The 21,805-nt window shown below is 51.9% G+C and overlaps 1 protein-coding gene across 2 annotated transcripts in view; it reads right to left on the bottom strand.

Annotated features, from left to right (window-relative positions):
• KDM4B (lysine demethylase 4B) overlaps nucleotides 1-21,805 on the bottom strand; it is a 130,639-nt gene that overhangs the window by 31,806 nt on the left and 77,028 nt on the right. For both annotated transcript variants that reach the window (XM_037505140.2, XM_037505141.2), the window contains exons 9-10: nucleotides 20,246-20,383; nucleotides 725-921 (exon numbers count right to left, since the gene is read on the bottom strand). In XM_037505140.2, the coding sequence (XP_037361037.1) occupies nucleotides 725-921; nucleotides 20,246-20,383 (335 nt within the window). The remainder of the gene's footprint in view (nucleotides 1-724; nucleotides 922-20,245; nucleotides 20,384-21,805) is intronic.

The following is a 21,805-nucleotide window of genomic DNA, read 5'->3' as shown; positions in this document are numbered from 1 at the left end:
CAGAGTCACCCCTCCGAGGTGCCTCCTCGCTCCTGGTATGAAGTCATTTCCTCCTCTGCCACCCACATCCACGTCACCTAGCAGTCACTCTGCCCTCTCCTGCCCCAGTGGATGCAGGGCTATGCCCACACTGTGGCAGAGGGTAAGGGCAGATGCAGGGGCCAGACCTGCAGTGTGCAACACCCAGACTGGACGGATCACCCTTGTGATTGAGAGTCCACACAGCACCAAGTACCCAGAAGCTATACGACAAGCGAGTGCAGGTGCAAAAGGCTGTGTGCTTCAGTCCACGAAGAATGAGCACTGGGCCGGCCTGTGTCTCTGGCTCCCGACATGGGACACACCATCACTCAGAGCCAAGGAGGGACCCAAATAAGATCCTCTACAAGCTGGAGAGAGGGACAGCATGGATCATCAGAGAGGCAATTGTGTGGCCCAAGGGCCGACATCCCAGGAACAGGTAGATGAAGAACTAGAGGGAAACTCAGCCTGCCAACAGACACCGACTGCTTTGCCTCAGAGGAAACAGGGAGACATGAAGGAAGAAGGAAAGAAGAAGGTAGAGGAAGGAGGACATGGAGGAGGGAGAGGAGTAGGGAGGAGAGAGGAGGTGGAGCATGGTTCGGGGACAGTCAGCAGCCACCTGCCAGTGGGGAGGGGCTGGGCGGAGTCCCTCTAGTCCCCGCCAGAGCCAATCATGGTGTGGCGGCTCCTTCCCACTCACCTCCGGAGGAGTTTGGCCTTGAGGGAGGCCCGGGAGGCGCTCCAAGTGCTCAACTCCGGGCTGCTCAGGGCTGTGGGCCGGGTGTGGTCAAGCACGGTGAGGTCCTTGCCTTGCTTCCATTGCTCGTAGCGCTCTGGCTGCAAGATGCGCACAAAGACGTCCATGGAGATCTTGACCATGTCCTTCCGGCATGTGCACTGTGAGGAGGCAGGAGAAAAACCCACTGAGCCGTGGGGGACTGGCCCCACACAAAGGGGGGAGCAGTCATTTTATCCCGTCCTAACACGGGGCTCTTCCTTTCTAGAACATCCTTCCTAAGACAGGAAATGGCATCTTCTGGGAGAAAGGTAAAAGGCAAGGCTGCAGACTGTCCTTTTCCAAGTGAGGCATACCCCAAAATCAGAGTCTCTGGTCCACCCTAGTGGAATTAAAGTCACCATCGAGTGAGATGCTGCCCGAGACAGGAGGACCCCCTGGGTATAGGAGCCTCAAGCAAGGGGCTGACATATGACAAGGCCAAGTTGACACAGGGGCCCTCTTGTGCCCTGACCCCACCTCCCAGAACCTCTCCTCTACATCACAGCACTGTGGTGGCACCCAGGGCAGAGCATCATCAAGGAAGAACCAAAGACATCCTGGGGAACCTCAACATTTCAGGGAGTTGGGGGCTGAGAACCCACACAAAGATTTGGAGGCCAGGTCCTGAGAACACGACTCCAGATGTCTAGAGCAGCTGTTGTCTACATCTTACAGTCCAGGCCCCAACCTGACAGTACATGTTTCGTGTGTGCATGTACGTCTGTATGTCCGCACGCGTGCAGGGAATGGGCATGGCTTTGTGCCAATAAAACCTTCTGGACATCAACAGATGAAAGGCAGGATTTGGCACAGGCTGGTGTTTGCTGGTTCCTGGTCTAGACTCCAGAGCATAAAGCCGTCTCTGGAAGTAGGCGACCATCTTCCGGAAGAAGAGTTTCTGCAGGGATGCCTGAAACAGCGGGGAAGCTGACGGAGGGGTACATAGGATAGAGGGGGCCTCAGGGGCAGTCGGGAGTGGAATTTACACTTGTCTCCCCCTCTATGGGGCACAGTCCTTGCCTCCTTATGGGAGAAATGTACCGGGGACATGTGTACTGCAGCCCCTGCAGTTCATAGTCTGAACCCCACTCAGAACTTTCCTGGCTCCTCTCTGCCTCCCCATCAAATGTAAGATTTAGGAGCATGCCCTTCCAAAGCTGTAGCTTACAATGAGTTTCCATTTTAAATGCACAGTTGTGCTCCTTTTACAACCACCTCACTGTGACCGCCACTTTCTCAATGGAAATGAAGGGGATGAAAGAACATTTCATGGAATGCAGCGCTTATGTTACTTTGCCCTGAGAAGCCCTTCCAAACTTCCCTCAATGTGCTCTGAAAACCTGGAAAAATTTCTAACCCCAATTCTGGGACTGTGGAAAATGTCCTCAGTAACGTCCCGCAGCGCCAGTAGCCCCCATCTGCCCCTTCCAAGTTGGATCCGGGAGCCGGACTTGGGGACAGGAAGAACCCGACTGCAACAAGCAGGAGGGAATATTTATGGCCAAGTGATTCCCAGTAAACTCAATTCATTTAATGAAAAATTGCACAGGAGAGAAAGGCTGGCGGTGTAATTTGGCTGCAGAGTGTCGGAACACAGATGGTGCCCGTGCTTCAGATTCCTGGCCGGGCTGAGGCCTCCCCAGCATCACCATCGACAGCAGCTTAAGGGATTTGTATCGAGCGCTTTGCAATTGCTTTTCCTTAAGTAATTAAAAAAAGCACCTGTGTGTGCCGGGGAGGGGACATGTGGACGCGCTCCACAGAGCACAGCGCCTGGTGGCCTGGAGCTGGCCCGCACCCTCTGCCGAGGCAGGCCCGAGGGCTGAACACCACTGGCCAAGACAAAGCTTCCGGGAACCACCGTACCCAGCCTCTCCCTTTGGGTTCTGTCTGTGGTGGAATCTATGGCTGGTGAGGGGTAGAGATCTGGGGAGCATGGGTACCCGGAGAAAAGAGTGAGAAGGAGGCAAGGCTCACAGGTCCTGGCGGGGAGGAACGGCAGCCTCTTGGATGGAGGACATGCTAACCTCTCAGGACTGAATGTGCCAGACCCCAGCTGCTCCCACCACCGCGAGACACCAAGCTGTCTTCTGATTCAGGCCCCAGAGATGTCATACGGGGGCCCACAAGCAAGCAGTGAGCACCTCCCCCTGCAGGGGCTGTCCTGGAAAAGGGGCTGAAGGGATCAGAGGCCCACGGCCATGACAGAATCCTCATTGTGGGCAACGAGGCACAGAGCAACCTGTGCTATTTGTTTTCATTAAGGAGGCCCTGGATAGTGTCCTCACCCTCCATAGCCTGTCAGGCCCCAAGCCTTCCGGGACAGGCGTCTATGGATGATCTGCTGGAGTCACTAAAGCTGATGGTTTCTGCTGCTCTCATTCTGGCAACTCAACTTAATGGTCCCCCATCAGTGTGCAAAAGAAATGAGTCTGTTCTCAAAGGGGGTTCGGCCGTGTCATTAGTTTCTGATGGAGCAATTGGGCACAAATAGAGGGAGAGGAGTCTGGGTGGCCCCCCGAAGGCCTGAGCATGCCCCAGGGCCCTCTGTACTGTTGCCAGAACATAAAACACTCAGGCACCAGAGGGGCGGGGGCTCAGCTCTGAAAGCCAGAGAGGGATTAGGTAATCAGGACACCAATCCTCACTGGTCCTGCTCACATCAGCCAAAGACAGGGCAGCTGGTGATGCCATTAATGCTGAGTGGGGCTATCCAGGAAGATAAAGGAGTGAAGGCAAGAGGCAGGGACTTGCGGGAACACATTTCATGTGGCCTGGGTCCTACCACCAGCCGCTTCGGATGGTTGAGACAAGGTGTATTGTCTGTGGGTTCCAACTCCAGGCTGGCCTGCCACGAGGTCAGCATCCCATCCACTTGTCCCCACCCCAAGATTCTGGGCCCAGGCTGTGGTCCTTCTGCTGTCCCCAGTGATGATGGTATGTGAGCAGAGTACAAAGGCCGGATTCGGACTGGGTGAACACACCTTTCAGACCCCAATACTCATGAGCAGAAACTCACTCCCTGAAGACATGAAGAGAGGCCAGTGTGCCCCAGGAGTCCTTCACAGGACTCCGCCGAGAAGCAGCCTGTGCCGGTGCCAGTTTAATTAATCACTGGAATGTGCTCATAGCGCTCCCCCAGCACTGCAAGAACAAGTGCTGTGTATGGAGGGGAGTTACAGCATGGACTGGCCATAACTGCCCTACTCAGTCCCTGGCAAGGCCAACAGCTTCTGAGGACAGAGACCACCAGCTGCCAGGGGAGAGATGCTGGAAATGAAGCAGCCCCACAAGCCCCAGCCAGACCCTTCACCTGGCCTGCCAGGGATGTTATCCAGGGAAGTGAGAAATGGAAACAAAGATGCATTCTGCTTGACTAAGGAGAGAAAAATGCAGCACAGTGGGGAAAACTAACCATACTCCTGAACAAAGAGGGCAGATCAAACAAATGACGGATCTGCACAAGGAAGCCAGGCTGCCTGGCCCCCATCGCCACTCACAGACATTCTTAGGATATATGTGTTCACTGAAGAAATACAAAATACATGGTCAAGAAATAAGAGCAAAAATCTTTACAAAAAGCCAAAGAAATTCATCAAACGCCAACCATGGCTTCACAATTGAAAAACAGTGAGATCAAACAAAAATTTCTACAGTGCTTACTTTTCTAAATCTCATTTTTGAGCAAGTATAACATTTAAGTCAGTGGTGGGCAAATCCAGCCTGCCACCTGTTTTTACAAATAAAGTTTTATTGGCACATGGTCTCACCCACATTGGTGCTGCCACGGTAGAGTTGAACAGTCACAACGAAAGATAGAATGGCCTGCAAACCATAAAACACTCACTATCTGGTCCTTTCCAGAAAATTTGCCAAACCTTGATTTAAATCATAGAACAATTTTTGCAGGATAACTTGAGATCTAAGACCTCGGTGGAGAATTTCTCTTCCCATATGCCAACTTTGGTGAAACGTGTGCGTGGTAACAGATGTGTTTTATGGACTAAAGTGTGTCTCCAAAATACTTACGTTGAAACTCTGACCCCCAATGTGATTCTATCTGGAGTCAGGGTGGTTATGAGGTGATTAAGGTTAAATGAGGTCATAAGGATGGGACCTAATTCCAACAGGGCTGCTGGCCCTATAAGAAGAGACATCAAATCTCTCCCTGTTGCCCATTCCCCCACCATGTGAAGTGAGAAGGTGGCTGTCTACAAATCTGTAAAGGTTTCTCTGCCAGGAGCCTGACCATGCAGGCACCCTGCTCTCAGACTGCCAGCCTCCAGAACCATGAGAAATACATGTCTGTTGTAAAAGCCACCCAATTTGGGGTACTTTGTTACAGCAGCCTGAGCTGATCAAGACAGGTGCCCATGTGGAAACCTACTGCCCCATTTTTACTGAGCACAACAGGCCACACACTCCCCACCACCTGCTTCCAGAACTCGATCCTCACCAGGTGTCAGAAAGCACCGAGCACCTAGAGCAGGGAGGGCTGGCCTCAGCCCCCGTCTTCTCTGGGCCACCTGCCCTCCACCCCTGCAGCCACATCACGTTCACTCGGGGGGAACACATACCCCCAGAGCCCAGTGGGACTTCAGTGGGTCCTGGCCAGCTGCACTTTACCTATACCTGGGCCAGACCCCCCTTCAAAGGGACCCAGGGTCCTAACAGGAGCAGCCCCACAGTGTCTAGGGAACAAGAGGCCCTTTCTACCAGAGATGGTAGCTCCAAGCCCAAGCCCTAGACCTCCAACAGCCCATCCATGACTGCCCTCATGTTTTTTGTTAATGGACGGGGAGGGAGGTCCCTGAAATGACAGCTCAGGAGTCTGGATCTGGGTCACAGAGTTTAGTGAGAAGTACCACACCAGGGCTGAAGGTAGAAGGCAGGAAACAGCTGTGGAGGAGGGCTCTCTTTAACTCTCTTTTGGGGAGGCAGGGTGGGTGCTGGTCCTTTGATGGATCACCCCTGATCCGCTACACCTACTAGCAGTAACACTCTGCCTGCAGCTAAGGTGAGATCTGAGTTACAGAGGCTTTCCCAACAAATTCCCTCACTCATAGGGCCATAGGGTCCCGCACACAGTAGGAACTCCTGCCACTTCAAACTCCTTGCCCCACAGCAGGAACAGACTTTAAGGACCTTCAATTTCCCAAGGTTTTGGATGTCTTTAAAAAAAAAAAAAAAAAAGGCACTGTTCTTAGGTTAGAGTCTACAATTGAGGCAATAAAAACCCAGAGAGAAATGGTTTCAAACATTAAGCTCAAAGAGCCCCAAGTCCCGAGCTGAACTATTACAAGCTTGGAGCTAACAAGGCTGAAGTGATGCAGTTTCACACACATCGGGCCTGCCCTGAGCAGCTTGCAGGGAAATCAAAGAGAAATAGATATGTGTGGAACATAAAGGGTCACATCTACTTGAGGCCCACCCAAGCCCTCTTCTTGGTTGCCAGGAACGAACGCCTACTGTGTGTCTTCTTGCCCCACACTTCCAGATAACTGCCTCCTCACTCACCCTGAACTAGGCCCCGTGGACTCACCAGGGCCTCCCAGGACCCCCAGGTGTGGAGGTGGGAGGGCAGCGAGGGAAGTGGGGAGGATGTGGGAGAGGGCAGGGAGGGGACAGGGAGGCTCATGTAGCCAGAGCCTCATGGGTTAGAACCCCAGTCACTAAGGATTCACAAAATTTCTCACACAGGGTGCCCCCCCCACAACATGGAGCCTCCTGGAATGAGTTTATGTCACCTCCAGTGAATGGATCTGTCCCATAAAAATGGCCCGGGTCTTGGGAGCGTGGCCAGAGGCTTGACATGACATGTACGCATCACTTCCAAATGACAGGTAAGAGTTATGACCATCAAGTTTCGGGGCCCTGGTCCTAATCTGCGTACCCAGCCGGGAGCACAGAGGCTGTCGCCCCGAGTTGGAAGACTGACACATCAAACAGCCCAACATTCATGCCTGGGTCTCCCAGGACCCTCTGCTAAGTTGAAGGAAAATGAGAAAACAGGGTAGAGAAGAGGTTTGCCTCTGGTTATTAGAGCAGAGGGCCTGAGCACAGACAAATAGGTTTCTTCTTTCCAGAGCATGAAAAAATGAAAATTGGAGTGTTGTCGGGCTGAGAGCTGGTGACCCATGGAGGGCGGAGGGTAGGCTCGGGGGACCACGGCAGCCGACCAGCACCTGGCTCCGACTGCTTGGTGTTCCCACTGCACACGGTGGAGCCCTTCACCACTGATCACGGGCTGCTACCCGGTAATCCTGGGGCAGAATGAGGCCTGAGCTCGTGGGAGTGGGGGCCTGGGTCGAGACAGCAGGCTCCTCTGGGATTGGGCACAGAGCCGTGGCTCCGGGAAAGACGCCCGGGGCCTCTGAGGTACAGGGTCTGGGGGGAGCTGGGCCGACACAGGGGCGGGGGTAACAGCACCCCTCCTTCACTGACCCCATCCTTTCCAGCACCCCTTTGCCCACCTCTAATGCCAGGACCCTCTCTCCCACTTTCTGGGGGCCGCCTAACTCCATGTTCCCTACTCAGCTCAGGCCTTGATCCTCGGGGATCACCTCAACCTGCTGTCCCCGCAAGGGGTCTGCAATGGCCCATCATGCCCTGTCCTTGAGCCACACCACATGCCTCACTGCCCAGCAGCCCAGCAGACTGCCGTGTGGTAGGCATGAGGCCAGTACAGCTGTGTGGACTGATCAGTTCACCTGTTTAAGGTGGGGGCTCAGGGCATGCATTCCAGTTCTCTCTCTCCTAAAGCCCCACTAAAAAGCACAGGAAAGGGACTTATTAAAAAAAAAAAAAAAAAAAAAAAAAAGCACAGTTATACAGATGGAAAGGCAAAAAAAAATGCAACAAGGTTGGAAATGAACAAGTGGCAGGGGAGGGGGCAGGGACTCAGGCCACTAAAGAAGCTGAATCCCAGGAAGAAACCCACCACAGTAGTGTACATGCCACAGTCTCAGGATATGTGGGAGGTGCTAAAGTATGGAGGTTGACGAGGGCTGTCGGATATGATCCCTACATCCCGGCAGCTGCTCATCCTACCTAGCAGGTATCTGCAGGCACCTGGACTGGGGATGCCAGGCCTGGTGGAGGATGCAGTGCTATCCCCTGGGCCATCTCCACTGATGCCAGGCTGAAACCCGGCTGCAGGCTCCAGCTGCCCTCCTCATGCGAGCCCAGGATCTCCCAGAGGCAAGACACTGAGAAACTCTGCCCTGAACAGTATAGCCCACCCATGGGAAGAGTCCTAACACACGGTTTATAATCCCCCATAAACCCCAAATCACCGATTACAAAGCTCCAAATGAAAAATCACCTGCACACAGAGCTGCCACCAGTCCCACAGGCCCCAGCTGTAATCCTCACCGCCAAGAGTCAGAGAACTGAGACCTTTCTGTGACTTGGGGGGATAAAAAGTACATGGGAAAAAATAAGTAGAAAAGAGAGGATGACTTCGAGAAGAATTAAAAATTATCATCGATAGCCTGAGAAATAAAAGATTTAATACTGATACGCCATTGTAAAACAAGAACAGAGCCTACAAAAAAGGAATATGCAGAAAACCAAAGGCAGAAATTTAAAACAACACATCAACTGAGAAGCCTAGTGGTGAAGTTAAGGAACTTCCTCAGAAAACAGATAAAAGACAAAGTAGGAAGTAAGGGGGGAGATTTAAAAACTAGAGAAGGAGATCTGCAAAATTCACCCAAGTGACAAATGTTTGAAATAGAAAAGACTGAGGAGTATGAAAATAGTTAAAGACCATGTCCCAGGAATCAGGAGTTTCCAGACTCAAAGGGCCTAAGAAGAGTCAAGGCTCAAATCATACTCACACCAACTATGTAATCAGAACACAGAGAGAAATTTGAGAAGCTTCTAGAAGGGAGACAAACATACCATAGCAAAGACCATCTGAAGAATCAGAAGAGCATCTGACTTCTTGCCAAAACACAGAATGAAGACCAGAGATGCGTAAGACATCAAAGTTTTGACAGAAAAGGATTTCCTACATATATTTCTATAGCTATCACACTGTTGACAAGCTGTCAGCGGCAACGTTTTCTGGGAGGGCTCCTCAACTTCTATGTTCAACCTTTGTACTGGGGGTGGAGGAAGGTAGGTGGAGTTCTGCCTTTGTTTTGTTCTCAAAATTTTACTGCTATGATCCTTTCTCAAGAAGCCCATGGGAGATGTCTCTCCAACATGAGGTCACCCTCCCCTCATATCCCATCACTTCCTAGTATGTTCCCAGCCACCAAGGATGCTGGAGTTTGTCCCATGCATCTGGGATCCCTCTGCGAGTATTTCTGCTAAATATACAGAAAGCAGCACCATCCCATCTCTCCAGCCCCCTCCCCTGGACACTCACCTGAGAGGCAAGAGGCCATGGAACTATTTCTCTAATTCTGAGTCTCTATGTCTGCTACTCTGTTCTCAATATCTGAGAAATCACCCTTTAAAAGCCATAATAATTCTCTGCAAAATGACTCAAATCTTAGCAAATGGTGTGTTCAGTAAAGTGTAATAGAAAAAATTAAAATCACACCTTCTTTTAACATTACTGCAAAAAGGAAAACCCCAGGCACCCAGCCACAGAAGGAGGTTTCATTGACCCTGCCTAGTACTCTAACAGCCCGTTTTCAGTGACCTCGGGGTCACCACAGCTCATAGTGGGGCTCCTCGGCCACCAACGCCCTGTTCGCTCTTCAGCCCCCAAGCCTGGGCCTGAGTGTTGTTCTGCAGGACTCTGGGGCCTGGCTTTCAGACAAGAAGGCCCCACGCCACTTTCAGGGACTGTGCACTCATCTCAGGCTAGGGCTGGGTATGCTCCTCAAGGAGTAAACCTCCAAGTCTTCCTTAGAATTGAAAACACACACAACCCGCCATTCCCACTTCCTCACGTCTTCTCCAGGGCCCATCGCCACAGCATACAATACAGGTGTCCTTTTGTTTTAAAGCAATGGCTCTAGAGTCACTGTTTATACTTTGCCTTTTGCCCAGGACATATTTCAGGGAGCACTCTACAGGGGCACTTAGGGAACTGCCTCCTCTGCTTTCCTGCTTCTCTGGTGCCCTGGAGCTGGGAGCACCATTGCTTCCAATCTCTGACATATTTGAGAACTCCTTATGTATTAAAATTGCAGTAATTCTGGCTTTACACACAATTAACTACACTACTTGTTTCCAGATGCAAGCAAAGGGCTTTTCTTTCCATTCCACTTTTTCATAGTGCACGTATTACTAGTCCACATTCGCTGTAACATGTATTCTGAAGAATCTCATTTCAAGGAAGTAGGAAACTAGAGTCTGGGGTGCCCCAGTGGGGGCCCAAAGCCAGCAGGGTCTGAGGGTCTCTAGAGATCCTGGCTTAAGGGAAGACCACGCTAGACCACCAGAAGTAAGACAGGGGAGGGAGGGGGGTCTCTAGGACCACTTCATGGGGTCCCTGTGCTGTACACTTAACCATCGGGACCTTTGATGATGTGTCCTGTGCATCAATAAGGTGTTTACCTCCCCTGAAAAAAACTCCCTGCGCTCCTCAGGGCCCAGGCAGTCTGGAAAGGCATCCTGTCTTCGGGGCACAAGTTCTCCCCTTTCTGCCCTGGAGCACTGGGTAAGGGTCTGGGGGCCTAGGGGAATGTACATACTCAATTTTGCATCAGTCAGGGGTCCTCAGACTCCTGAGGGCCACCCAGCCAAAAGAGAAGTCCTGCTCTGGGCTGAGGTGGGCCAGTAGCATCCTTGGCACATCCATGGCACAGCTGGGGTTCTCTAGCCCCAGCTGCTGCCCCAGAAACCCTTTCCTCCGAGTGGGGCTCAGCCAACCCTAACCAGCCTTCACTCCAACCTAGGCTGTGAGCACACACACTGAGGTGCACAGGGCCTGATGGATGGTCACCCAGTAAAGGCATCAGAGCAGGCCACATGACAACTCCAAGACTGCCACACGCCATTGCAGGGAGCCCAGCTCCTGCGCACATGCAGCCACCTTCTCCAGGCACCTCAGGTCACCAGACAGCCCTGAGGATGACTGATAAACTTGATACAAAGAGATATAAAGATGAGGCTGGCTGCCTCAGAGCCCTCAGGGTCTTATTTGCCAATTTCCCCCTGGTTTAACTAGCACAGAGCTTTAATAAGAGGCCATCTCTTTTTAAAAGATTGGACAGACGTTAATAGCGCTTGCTCCTGTGAAACAGCTAAGCGGGAGAAAGAAGACGCAGCAACAGCCTAAAGAGAAAATTATTAAATGTGGTTCAATAAAATCATCAACCCAAATAGCATCTACCAGGGGACTCTCCCTCTCTTGTGGGAGGAGCAGCAGCGCCCACTCCTGGCCGTCTGCTCAGGAAACAGGTAGAACATGCAGGGCTGCACCAGGCCCAGCAGGCAGGCAGAAGGCCAGCAGCAAGGACAAATGTGTGGGTCGTGCCTGCCCTGCTATGCATGGGACGGGGACAGGGTCCTTCAGGAGTAGCAAACCCCAGGCAGTGAGGGCCAGCCCTGGGTGGACCCGCCTTCCACTTACTGCTGCCCACAGGCAAGGAATCCACTCACTCCCCTCTGAGAACCATGTGGCCCTGACCTTGATCCATGGACCCCGAGACTCTATGAACACACCCGTGACCAGGCTGCTGGCAACACCTCTATCGTCCTAGACGACTCCAAGAGGACCTCCCAAGATGATGCACTGGCCTGTGATCTGTGCCATCCCCAAGATCACCACCAGTCCACGCGGTTATTACAGGGCACTTACTGCTGTGACCAGGCGCCGAATGTTTCATCTCACTTCATTAAACCTACAGTTAAATGGCCATGTGTGGTCGGCGGCTTAGTGCTGGAGAGCACAGCCCTGGCACTGGTCCTTCTGCCTCTCTGATTCCTACATGGCCCCACTCTTTGATCCCACCCTGCTCAGACCCTCCCACCCCCACACGGGCACCACCCTAGACTGTCCCTCCTCTCCATCCCATGCCTGAGCTCAGAGCAGCCCCAACTCCTTTCTCTCCTGACCCTCGGGAACTCTGCACTTTCTGTCCCCTCACACTGAATGCTTATCCCCCACTGCTTTCCAAGAGTGTGGGGCTGAACAGTAGCCCCCAAATGCACATGCACAGGGACCTCAGAATGGAACCTGATTAGGAAATACAGTCTTTGTGGAGCAAGGTGACCCTAAATCAAATGATATGGTGTCCTTACAGGAAGTGGGAAATTTGGGCCACAGGGTGATGCCATAAGTTAACAGAGGCAGAGACTGGACTCATGCATCTACAGCCAGGGGACGCTAAGGATTGCTGGAAGAGGCAGCAAGGTTCTTCCCAGACCCTTTGGAAGGTTGGCTGTAATACCCTGATCTCAGACTGCTGGCCTCCAGACCAGGGAGGGCTCCAGTTTATGGTATTTTGTCATGGCGGCCCCAGGGTCATACACCACGGCCTTTTTGCAACTCCTCCTCCAAGAAGGACGCCTGGTACCAGGCTGACATGCCCAGCCCGCCCACCTTGCTCTGTTGTGTTTTCCCTGGGGTCAGAAGTCTTTCCAGTGTCGTTGTCTCTATTATAGTTTCCTCTGCACCCAGAGGGGCTCATTCTGTCTCCCAGCAGCCGAGCAGATGCTGGATAGGGTGAATGACAAACACACTTACAGAACAATCTGGGGGCAGTGCGCATGTACCAGGCATATCCCACAAAGTGTTAAACACCCAAAGACCAGGGTAGAAACCCAGCTAAAAGCCTGCATCTGCTCAGGATGCCTGGGCCCCCTGTTTCTGATGTAATTACCAGCGCTGCAGCGAGAGATGATGACAAACCAGTTCATTAGGAAATCCACTGGAAGCTCTCAGAAGCACTTCACAAACAAAACAATTAGGCATGGGGTTTCAGGAGCTGCCCTTGGTCCTGGACCCCGGGGCCTGTTCCCCACTGATCCCTAAAGCCAGGCAGGCAAGGGCAAGGTCATGGGCCCTTGACCCCACATAATGCGGTTCCTGTACTTGGCCAGGCCTTCCAGGAGGTCAGACTCCAATGCCAACCTCCCACAGTTCTTTATAAAGGAAACCTTATCTGTGTGTGACTGACCAGCATCCTCCAGCACCAGGTGGCCATATACCTGCCAAGTGCTGGTGCTGGGACCCCACTGGGACAGGCAGGTGGAGACAAGGAGCAGTCTGCACAGCATGCAAGGTCTAGAAGCTCCTGCCCCAGAGACTGCAGTGCCTGAGCTTTTCTAAACCCTCCCTCTAAGTGGGAAGCCTGGACATCCCTTCCTGTCACCCACAAGGTAACACCAGGCAAGGGACAGGAGCTGCAGGCAGAGGACAGAAGGTATTTGGCAGACAGGAGGTTGGGGCAGTGAGCTGAAAAGCCCTCAGGAGGTCAGGAAGCAGCCTCAGGGAACCACACATGGGTGCAGACCTCCTCAGGATGTGCTCAGAGCCTCCGCACTAGAATTACCAGGAGCTAGGAGAGCTAGGAGAGCTAGGAGAGCTAGCAAGGAAGCAAGGGGGAGACTGCTATGTTCACTGAGGGGAGGGGGGCCACAATTACACTTGGATTCTTTGCGAAGGTTTCCTGCCAAGACGAAATCGAAGCTGTCACCAGCTGAGCTGTGCTGGAGGAGCCAGCATGTGGTGGAGAAGGGATCGCCTTCAGATCAGGGCGCTTGGGCCTGGGTGGCTCCTCTGCTTCTCCCCAGCCACAACAGTGGAACGGGAAGGGTAAAAAGTGAAGTGTGGGCCCCACTGGCCCCCATCTCAAGTCCCAAGGGCCAGGTCAGGACAGCAGGCCTCTGTGACCTCTGAACCCCAGGACTGGCAGGAAGTCACTTCTCAGGGAGCCCACTGAGTGCTCGAATCCTTCAAGGCTCCCGTGGGGAGCCTGGAACACAAACATCTGGTCTGACATGAAGGAACTGTCTCCCTCTCGCCTACGAGGCAGCGCCTCTAGACCCAGCCCCCCAGCGTTCGCTGCGGAGATGACACTGTCCCCAAGAGAGATGAAAACTCACTCTTAGGAGGAGAAAAAGCCTAACTTTCTATATGTAAAACACAGACATACAGACAGAAAGGGCACGCGGACAGATGCATGGGCATCTAGGTACAGCAGACTGTCTAACAATGCAGGGATTGGAGGCACTGATCCTCTGAACCGTCAAAAATCTGTGCATAACTTTTGGATTCCCAAAAGCTTAATTACACTTGTACTTTGGTATCAGCGAGTTCCACGTCCTGGGTTGCTTGAATCCCTGAACGTGGAGCCCACCAACAGAAAAATATCTGTATCCAGGTGGACCCACGCAATTCAAACCCATGTTGCTTAAGAGTCAACTGTACTCACATTTCATAAGGAGGTAATTAGGAAAACAAAGGTCCAAAGAATTCTGGGGTGGGAGTCCAATAACGGGAAAAAAGACTAAAAAACAGCCCCTAGATCTAGGTCAGGGATCCCCTCCCAGGCAGATCTATCCTTGGGGATGCGGTGAGATCTGGGGACATTGTGATTGTCACAACTGGAGTGATCTGGCATTGATTGGGTGGGGCCATAGATGCCGCTCAGTCCCCCACAGCGCACAAGACAGCTCCCCGATCCCAGAGTGATGACCCAACCCCAATGTCAGCAGTACCAAGGGGAAGATACTGCCTGAGATTGGGTCTTCTAGAAAGGATCCTGCATATTTTAGATCAGATATGCCTGTGCTAGCTCACTGCTCTGGAAGTAGAATTTGATCCAAAACAAAACTGATCAGGGAAGCAGAGTGGTGATGAAAGTACCACCTGGCCCTTGGAGGCCAGCTCTGGAGTCCACCCAAGAGTTTCAGCCCTGGCCTAGCAAGGCATTATGTCAGCTTCAACATCCTGAACTTTCACCTAGGAACCGGCTTCAAGTCACCCCTAGGGAGAGAAAGCTCCAGGAGAAGGCGCTCTTTCACATGGTGATCTGCCGCGACACTGCAAACCTGGCTGTCCAGCCCCGTAAGTCAGAGGGTTAGTAAGGCATGGGAGTGTAGGCAGGTGGGCCCAGCACCTCAGATCCCAGGTGGTCAGGGTGGGTTCAGAGAGCTGCAGGATTGGGGCCCTGTGGCCACTTCCATCCTCACCCACCCACCTTCCGCCACTTCCCCTGCGGGTCTGGTTTAATCGTCTTTATAGAACGAAAGGCATCCATGTTCTCTGAGGCAGTGGAAACAATTTAGTTCCCATTTATAGTAATAAAAGTTCAATGTACCCCAGTTTGGGGTTTCAGGATAAGTCCTCTAACCCCCGGGCCTCCCCGGTGGCACGGCAGGTTAAGCCCAGTGCTGTGAAGCTGTCTGCAGTCTCTGCAGCATGGGTTCAATTCCTGGCCAGCCAGGGCGAGACCCACATGGCACGGCAGACCTCTCCTGTCTCGCCCGCTGCTCCCCTCAGCGGTGTCTTCAGTCCATCTGCCTCTTCTGCTCCCCACTCTGTCTCTAGTGAATCCTCTCACCCTCCCACTCCTGTGGCCTGTACCCCAGTTCTTATATAAATAAAAATAAATCTTTAAAAAAAAAAAAAAAAAGAACATGCTTCTTTTAAAAAAAAAGTCCCCCAACCCTGGATGTGGGCGTGATGGACCACAGGGTGCTACCCTGAGAAGTGATGCATCTGGGGGTCCTTTTCGTGGCTGCCATACTCAGCAGAAGCCTCCCCACTCCAATGCCTCTCCAGGGAGCTGAGACTTCCCTGGGGAGACTGCGTGCTCAGCAGGCGGCACCAGACAGCTGGCAGAAAACCGACAGCACACCCGGCTCCTGGCCATGCCAACCTGGCCTTAAATCTCTCTTGCTCTGCTTCCTACATAGTCACCTCCTTCGTCTAACGGGGCAGCCAGGATGCCAGGACACCCTCAAGGGAGGGAAGAGGCCCTTGTCAGGCTTCACCCAGAACCACCCACTGAGAGAACAACCAGGGCTATGCTCAGCTAATCCAACGTGGCGTGCAGCCTTGTAGGACTAATTCGAGTTCAGACCTAAAAAGGCTGTGCATGCACATTTTATTTTCCCCTAGTGACACTGAAGCATTCCTTTGATCTCCCCTGTTGATAATCCCACTGCAAAGTCTGCCCATCTGGGCATGTACCCCAGGGAATTCTCTTCTCCAAAATTGAGCAGCAGCCTCCGGAGAAGCCCAGCACTGGATACCCTTGGATGAGGCTTCTGGCTTAAGGATACTCTCACAGGCAGGAAGGGTGTCTCCTGGAACCCCCAACAGCACACATCTCCAAGTAGGGTGAGGGAGACAGAGGATGGTCAAGGCATTTCCCGTTCCTATGACCTTGGCAAAATAAATCACTTTACCTCCCTCTGGTCCTCTCAAGGTCACGAGGCTAGAGTCAGAGTGTGATGGAGGGCAGTGTAGTCTGTAAAGTCGGGGAGAGGGGGAGAGCAGGGTGATGAGGAGAGGGAGAGAGGGAGAACGAGCTACTACTGAACTTGGGTGCATGTGGCCATGAGTGTGGCTAGCGGTCCCTCAATTCCACCCTCTCCCCTCTCCCCTACCAGATGAACCCATTCTGGGGCCCCCTCCTAGGAACACAGAAGATGCTCAGTGGGCTGGCTTGGCCTGGGACGTTCCATACTCTCCCTCTCCAGACCCAGCCCTGCCTTTCTCCACAGGGGAAAAAAAGACTGGGCTGGAAGAGCAATGTGGGCTGGCCAGGGGTGCTCATGACATTGGCTCGTTTGCCACTCAATTCTCATTTGTGAAAACAACCCAACAAACCACCGCTAAGGACAATGACAACAAAAACCTTTCCCCTGGACAGGTTGCAGTGGCTACAGAGGCTATCTTGGCCCAGGAAGGGCCAATATCACTCCTCCCTACTCCCAAAGTCTACCTTGGTTTTAAGAAAAAAAGTTGTACAAAAAAGACAGAATGGTTCAAGAAGTTAACGTTTGTTTTTAAGGCAACACAAATTCCACCAAATGAAGCTAACAGTGGGCACATCTTCCTTCCTAACCACTAAATGGGATTGCAAGCTCACAGCCCAGAGCCTAATTATTCAAAGTACAGGGTCCACTTTTCCACGCAATAAATACAGCAAATCCATTTTCTTGTTGAATAATATTCCTTAGACCAGTGCCCTGGTCACAGATACACATGTGTTATTATTGGAATTCACACACTGACAATCCTGGGAGATGAACCCCACATTGAGAGAGAGAAGAGTTGCATCAGAAAGGCAGCCCTGAGGTCGTACCCACCCACCAAAGGGTCTGGGCCCAGCCCTTAGCCCCCAAGGCAAACTAGTACCAAGACACCCTTCCCAATCACTGGGAAAAGACATGTTACCGTTTCCTCCTATGGAGTTTGTGCCAAGCACCCTGTGGAAGCGAGGTAGCTTGGCAAGCCCGGTGTCCTGTAGAAGTCCACACAGCCCTGTGCACTGACCTGCCGTGAACTACCTGAGCATGACTTTGGACCATTTTTTATACTGGATTATCTTTCTCAACCAATGAGAACTAATCTGGGTGAGAAATACAGTCCTGTGTCGATGAACAATGGGGAAATGTTCGGAGAAGGTCACAAAGTGCCATCACACAAACTTAGACAGCATAGCTACAGGGGAGTGCTGAGGGACCAGCATCCCTTTGTGGTCCATTCCTGACCCAAACGTCATTAAAGGACACACGACTGCGAGCTCCCCGGTCAGCAGTCCCAGCTCAGTGTCCTAGGGATGGGCCCAGCATGGAAAACTGAAAAGAGAATGAACTGAGCTTAACAGAGAATCCAAAAATTAGAGCTGCACTAGCCACCCTCTGCCCCCGAAGGAGAAAGGTTCAATGTGAAAATCTGGCTACATCGAGGGTTCTCAAATGGGCTGACACCATCCCTGGGGACACCAGGCAATTTCTGGGTACATCAGATTCTGGTTGTCATGACTGAGGGGCATCAAGAAGGTGGGGCTAGAGATGAGGCTCGACACCCCACAGTGCCCAGGTCAGACCGCCTGATGTCACTACTTAATTCTGCTGTTGAAGGTGAAGCAGCGGCAGGGTGCACCAATGAAGGGTCAAGGCTGCGTGGCAATGAGGCCTTATCGATGTAAAATTAGAGTCGCCTAAATGCCACATACATTCTCCACATACATTTTCTTAACTCTCCCCCCAACTCTTTAGAAATGTAAAACTCATTCTCAGTTTGCAGACTGTACAAAAATAGCTGCTGGGTTTGGCCCTCAGGCCCTAGTTTGCCAACCCCTGTTTTACAAGGAGAAAGAACATGAATACTTGAAATTCACAGAGGCCAGTCAAGTGTGAGAGTTTGGCTTTTAACATGTTAGCACAGAGGTGGAATGACAGAAAAGGGATGATGGCAGGACTTCCTGGGAGCCTGAAGAAGGTAATGAACCATCAAGTAAAAAAAATCTCTAAAATCCAGGAAGTGGAAACTCTTCCCCTGGGTTATCTTCTGATGAATGTACTGGAAGGAACCGGTCCCTAGCACAGAGGGAGTGGGCAGCTCAGGTTGGCAAGGAGAAGTCCTTGCTTAGCAGAAAAAGCAGTCCTGGGCGACTCCCCACCCTAACATAAAGCTGAAGGCCTGGATGGTCCCTGAGAACCCTCTGGCCAGAACAAGCTCTCTGCCACTCTAGGAGCCAGTCTCTGTCACATAGAGGCCTAGAAGCCTGAATGGCCTCGCCAGCCTGGACTACGTATCGGGACAGTAGAGCTTACAGCAGTCAGGAACTGCTGTCCCGTGGCACCACCAAAAATCCTCAGAGCCAATACACTAGGACCTCCACGGACGGATGCCCCATGGTCAAGGTCCACGCCCTGGCTGGACCACAGAGACCTAGGCAACTCTTCAAGGGAGCCCCTCATAGAGCCTGGACACCTGCCTTGAACCCCGGCTGGCTCAGAGCGCTGTGCACCACTTGTTCAGTAATTTCACGCTACGCCGCCCGGCAATGTCAGCGTGGAGGCCCAATCTAAGACTGCACTTCCCAAATGTCACTTGTTTGTGAACACATGGCTGAACCCAAAATTGCCTTTAATATCTGGGCAGTCCCTGCCGGCCTCGGCTCTGACAGCACCTCCAGAATGTGCCTGCAGCCAGGGGTTTACAACTCAATTGCGGCGAGGATGCAGTGGGGCGCTCAGGCCCCAGAATGCTCTCTGCTTGAGTCAAACCTGCCACAGATCTCCCTGCAAGTAACACAGCCAAAGAAAACCACAAGTTCCAGGATAGTTAATTACTCTTTGGGATCAATAGGAAAAGTTCTGATATTTCCATCTCTTTTTGCAGCAAGGCTCAGCTTCTTTGCCAAATACAATCCCATGATTTTCTGAATTGGGTCTAAAAAGCCCAATGCTTTAAAATTCTGGGAGCACCTCTCCAATCTCTCCAGCAACAAAGAGCCCATTTCCTTTTCTAAACTATGCTGGAACAGTGAAGCTGGAGAAACAGATAATGAGAAAAATGAACATCAGCCAATTTGTCTAGACTGGCACTGCCCAATAAACAATAACACAAATTATTAAATAATTTTTAATAGTTATTATTATGTGTAAATAATTTTTCTAGTTGCCACATTCAAAAAAGAAAAAAATATATAAAAAGGTGACATTCGGGCCTCCCCGGTGGCACAGTGGGTTGAGCACAGCGATGTGAAGCTGTCTGCAGCCTCTACAGCACAGGTTTGATTCCCGGCCTTCCAGGGAGATTCCCACATGGTGCAGCAGACCTCTCCTGTCTCACCTGCTGCTCCCCCTCAGCAGTGTTTTTGGTTGTCTGCCTGTTCTGCTCCCTGCTCTGTCTCTGGTGAATCCTCTAACCCTCCTGAGCCTCTGGCCTGTACCCCAGCTCTTACATAAATAAAATAAATCCTTAAAATAAATAAATAAATAAAACGTAGGCTTTATTATTAAAAAAAAAAGTGACATTCACTTGAATACCACATTTAGCTAAAAAACACCAGTCTATGTCATCAACATACACACATTTTTTGAGAGGTATTTCATGTTCTTGTGTCATATCCTAAACCTCGGATCCGGATGTGGTTCATAGCCACAGCACATCTCCAGACAACTAGGCCACATGTCAAGGCCGTGACACCTGCATGCAGCCAGTGACACCTACTGAGCTTCTTGGATTCTTTTTTGCATAGGCCTGGAGTCCACACAATGCTGAGTGAGTCAAAGTCTGGATTCTAGGTGCTTTCCTCTCACACTGCTCCTCATTTCTATACTAGTGAGAGACCCACATGTGCCCCAATCCTGGGCCCTAACAGACCAGGCCAAGCAATTCCTCAGAAGAAACCGACAGCTCCAACTTGAGAGACGGAGAGGAGAAATAAACCCTCGTTTGTGTCCCTGACTGAGTACGAAGGCTCACCACACAGGTCCCAGACCCAGGAAGCAGCTGGGGGAGTCAGCCCCTTTATACACCTTTTCACAGAGTCTGTGGGCACTTACCTGAGTCGCCACCTTGCCATAATCAATCCACCGCAGGGTGGCAAAGTTGGTAGACTCGGCACAATTGAATCCGTGATTAAATCCTGCGTGGTAGCCATAGGGAAATGTGATCATGAACTCCCCGGCTTCCTGCGTGATCTGAGGAGGGAAGGGACGACAGGTGAGGAATGAGGCCCAGAGTCAGCACACAGCTCGCCTGCAAGAAGTAACACCTGAGCCGGATAGGGATAGGCAGGTACTGAAGGTGACCAGGAGCCACTAGCCAGCATGGCAAGAGGATGTGGGCTCCATGACTTTCCCCCAAATGGCAAGAAGCCCCACTATAGGAGTCATCAGAGTCCCACTAAGTGAGAGGTAGTTCTGCCTAACTTCTTAGGCTCCAGTTAACTTCCAGTCCTTGTAACTGTGGTGTGTAAAGCAGCCTAAGGCTCTGCTACCAGGCCTGCCACTCACACAGCCTTGCTGGGCCCCCAAGGTGACAGACACCATTAGCACTCTCCAGGCAAGTGAGTTGCAGACACAGAGGCAATTTATCTGAATGCCATGATTCTAGGCACTTCTCATTTGTGGTGGGGGAGTGGGGGGGAGGGTCTCCTGCTTTGGAGACAGGTGGCTGGGCAGCACTTCCTGTCCACTGTGAGAGGTATGACATGGTGGGCTGGTGCTACTAGTGGCTGAGAGGGCCTCCAAGAACAGGATGGGAGAATACATGCCATCAGAGCCTTGCCCTTGCCTAAAAAAGAAGGACCAGTTGCATGACCAGGTCCCCAGAAGACGACCTGAGTCACTCACCATCATAAGCACAGAATCTGCCCACTGTATCCCAAGGTAGGTCCTTCTAAATGAAGTCAGAGATTAAAGAAGTACCTCAGCATGCCGGAAGGGCAGTGTCAAGATCAGAACTCTGGAATGATCTGATGATTCTAGACCCAGAATGATCTGGAGAACCAGACTCTGATTCAGCCTTTAAAATAAGAGACCCTGGGCCTCCGCGGTGGCGCAGGGGGTTGGGCACCACACTATGGGGCAATCCGCAGCCTCTGCAGTGCGGGTTCGGTCCCCAACCGGCCAGGGAGAAACCCACATGGCGAGGCAGACCTCTCCTGTCTTGCCCGCTGCTCCCCTCCGCTGCTCCCCTCCCCTCTGCTTCGGTCAGTCTGCCTGTTCTGTTCCCCACTCTGTCTCTGGTGAATCCTCTCACCCCCGCATCTCTGGCCTGTGCCCCAGCTCTTGTATGCATAAATAAATAAATCTTTTAAAAATAAATAAATAAATAGACCCCAAAACATGAGTAACCAGGGTGGGGGTTCACAATGACCCCAGAACTGAGGCTTCTAGAATGGCCACCCAGAGGCCTATATGAAAAAGGGGCTGCAGTCTCATCACTTGGGCACCCATGCCCTCCATGGAGGGAATGCTTCTGAGGACCACACAGATCACCTCCCCACACCAGTCAACCTCTAAACCCATCACCAAAGCACTCTAAAAGATTACTGTTCTGAAAGATGGATGACCAACAGCAGTGGTCACTATTCCCACTCAATGTTCCAGGACCCATGA

This window comes from Talpa occidentalis, unplaced genomic scaffold (assembly GCF_014898055.3).
Source record: "Talpa occidentalis isolate TD23 unplaced genomic scaffold, MPIMG_talOcc4v2.1 talOcc4.12, whole genome shotgun sequence".
Classification (NCBI taxonomy): domain Eukaryota; kingdom Metazoa; phylum Chordata; class Mammalia; order Eulipotyphla; family Talpidae; genus Talpa; species Talpa occidentalis.
This window is presented reverse-complemented; position numbering and strand designations above follow the sequence as displayed.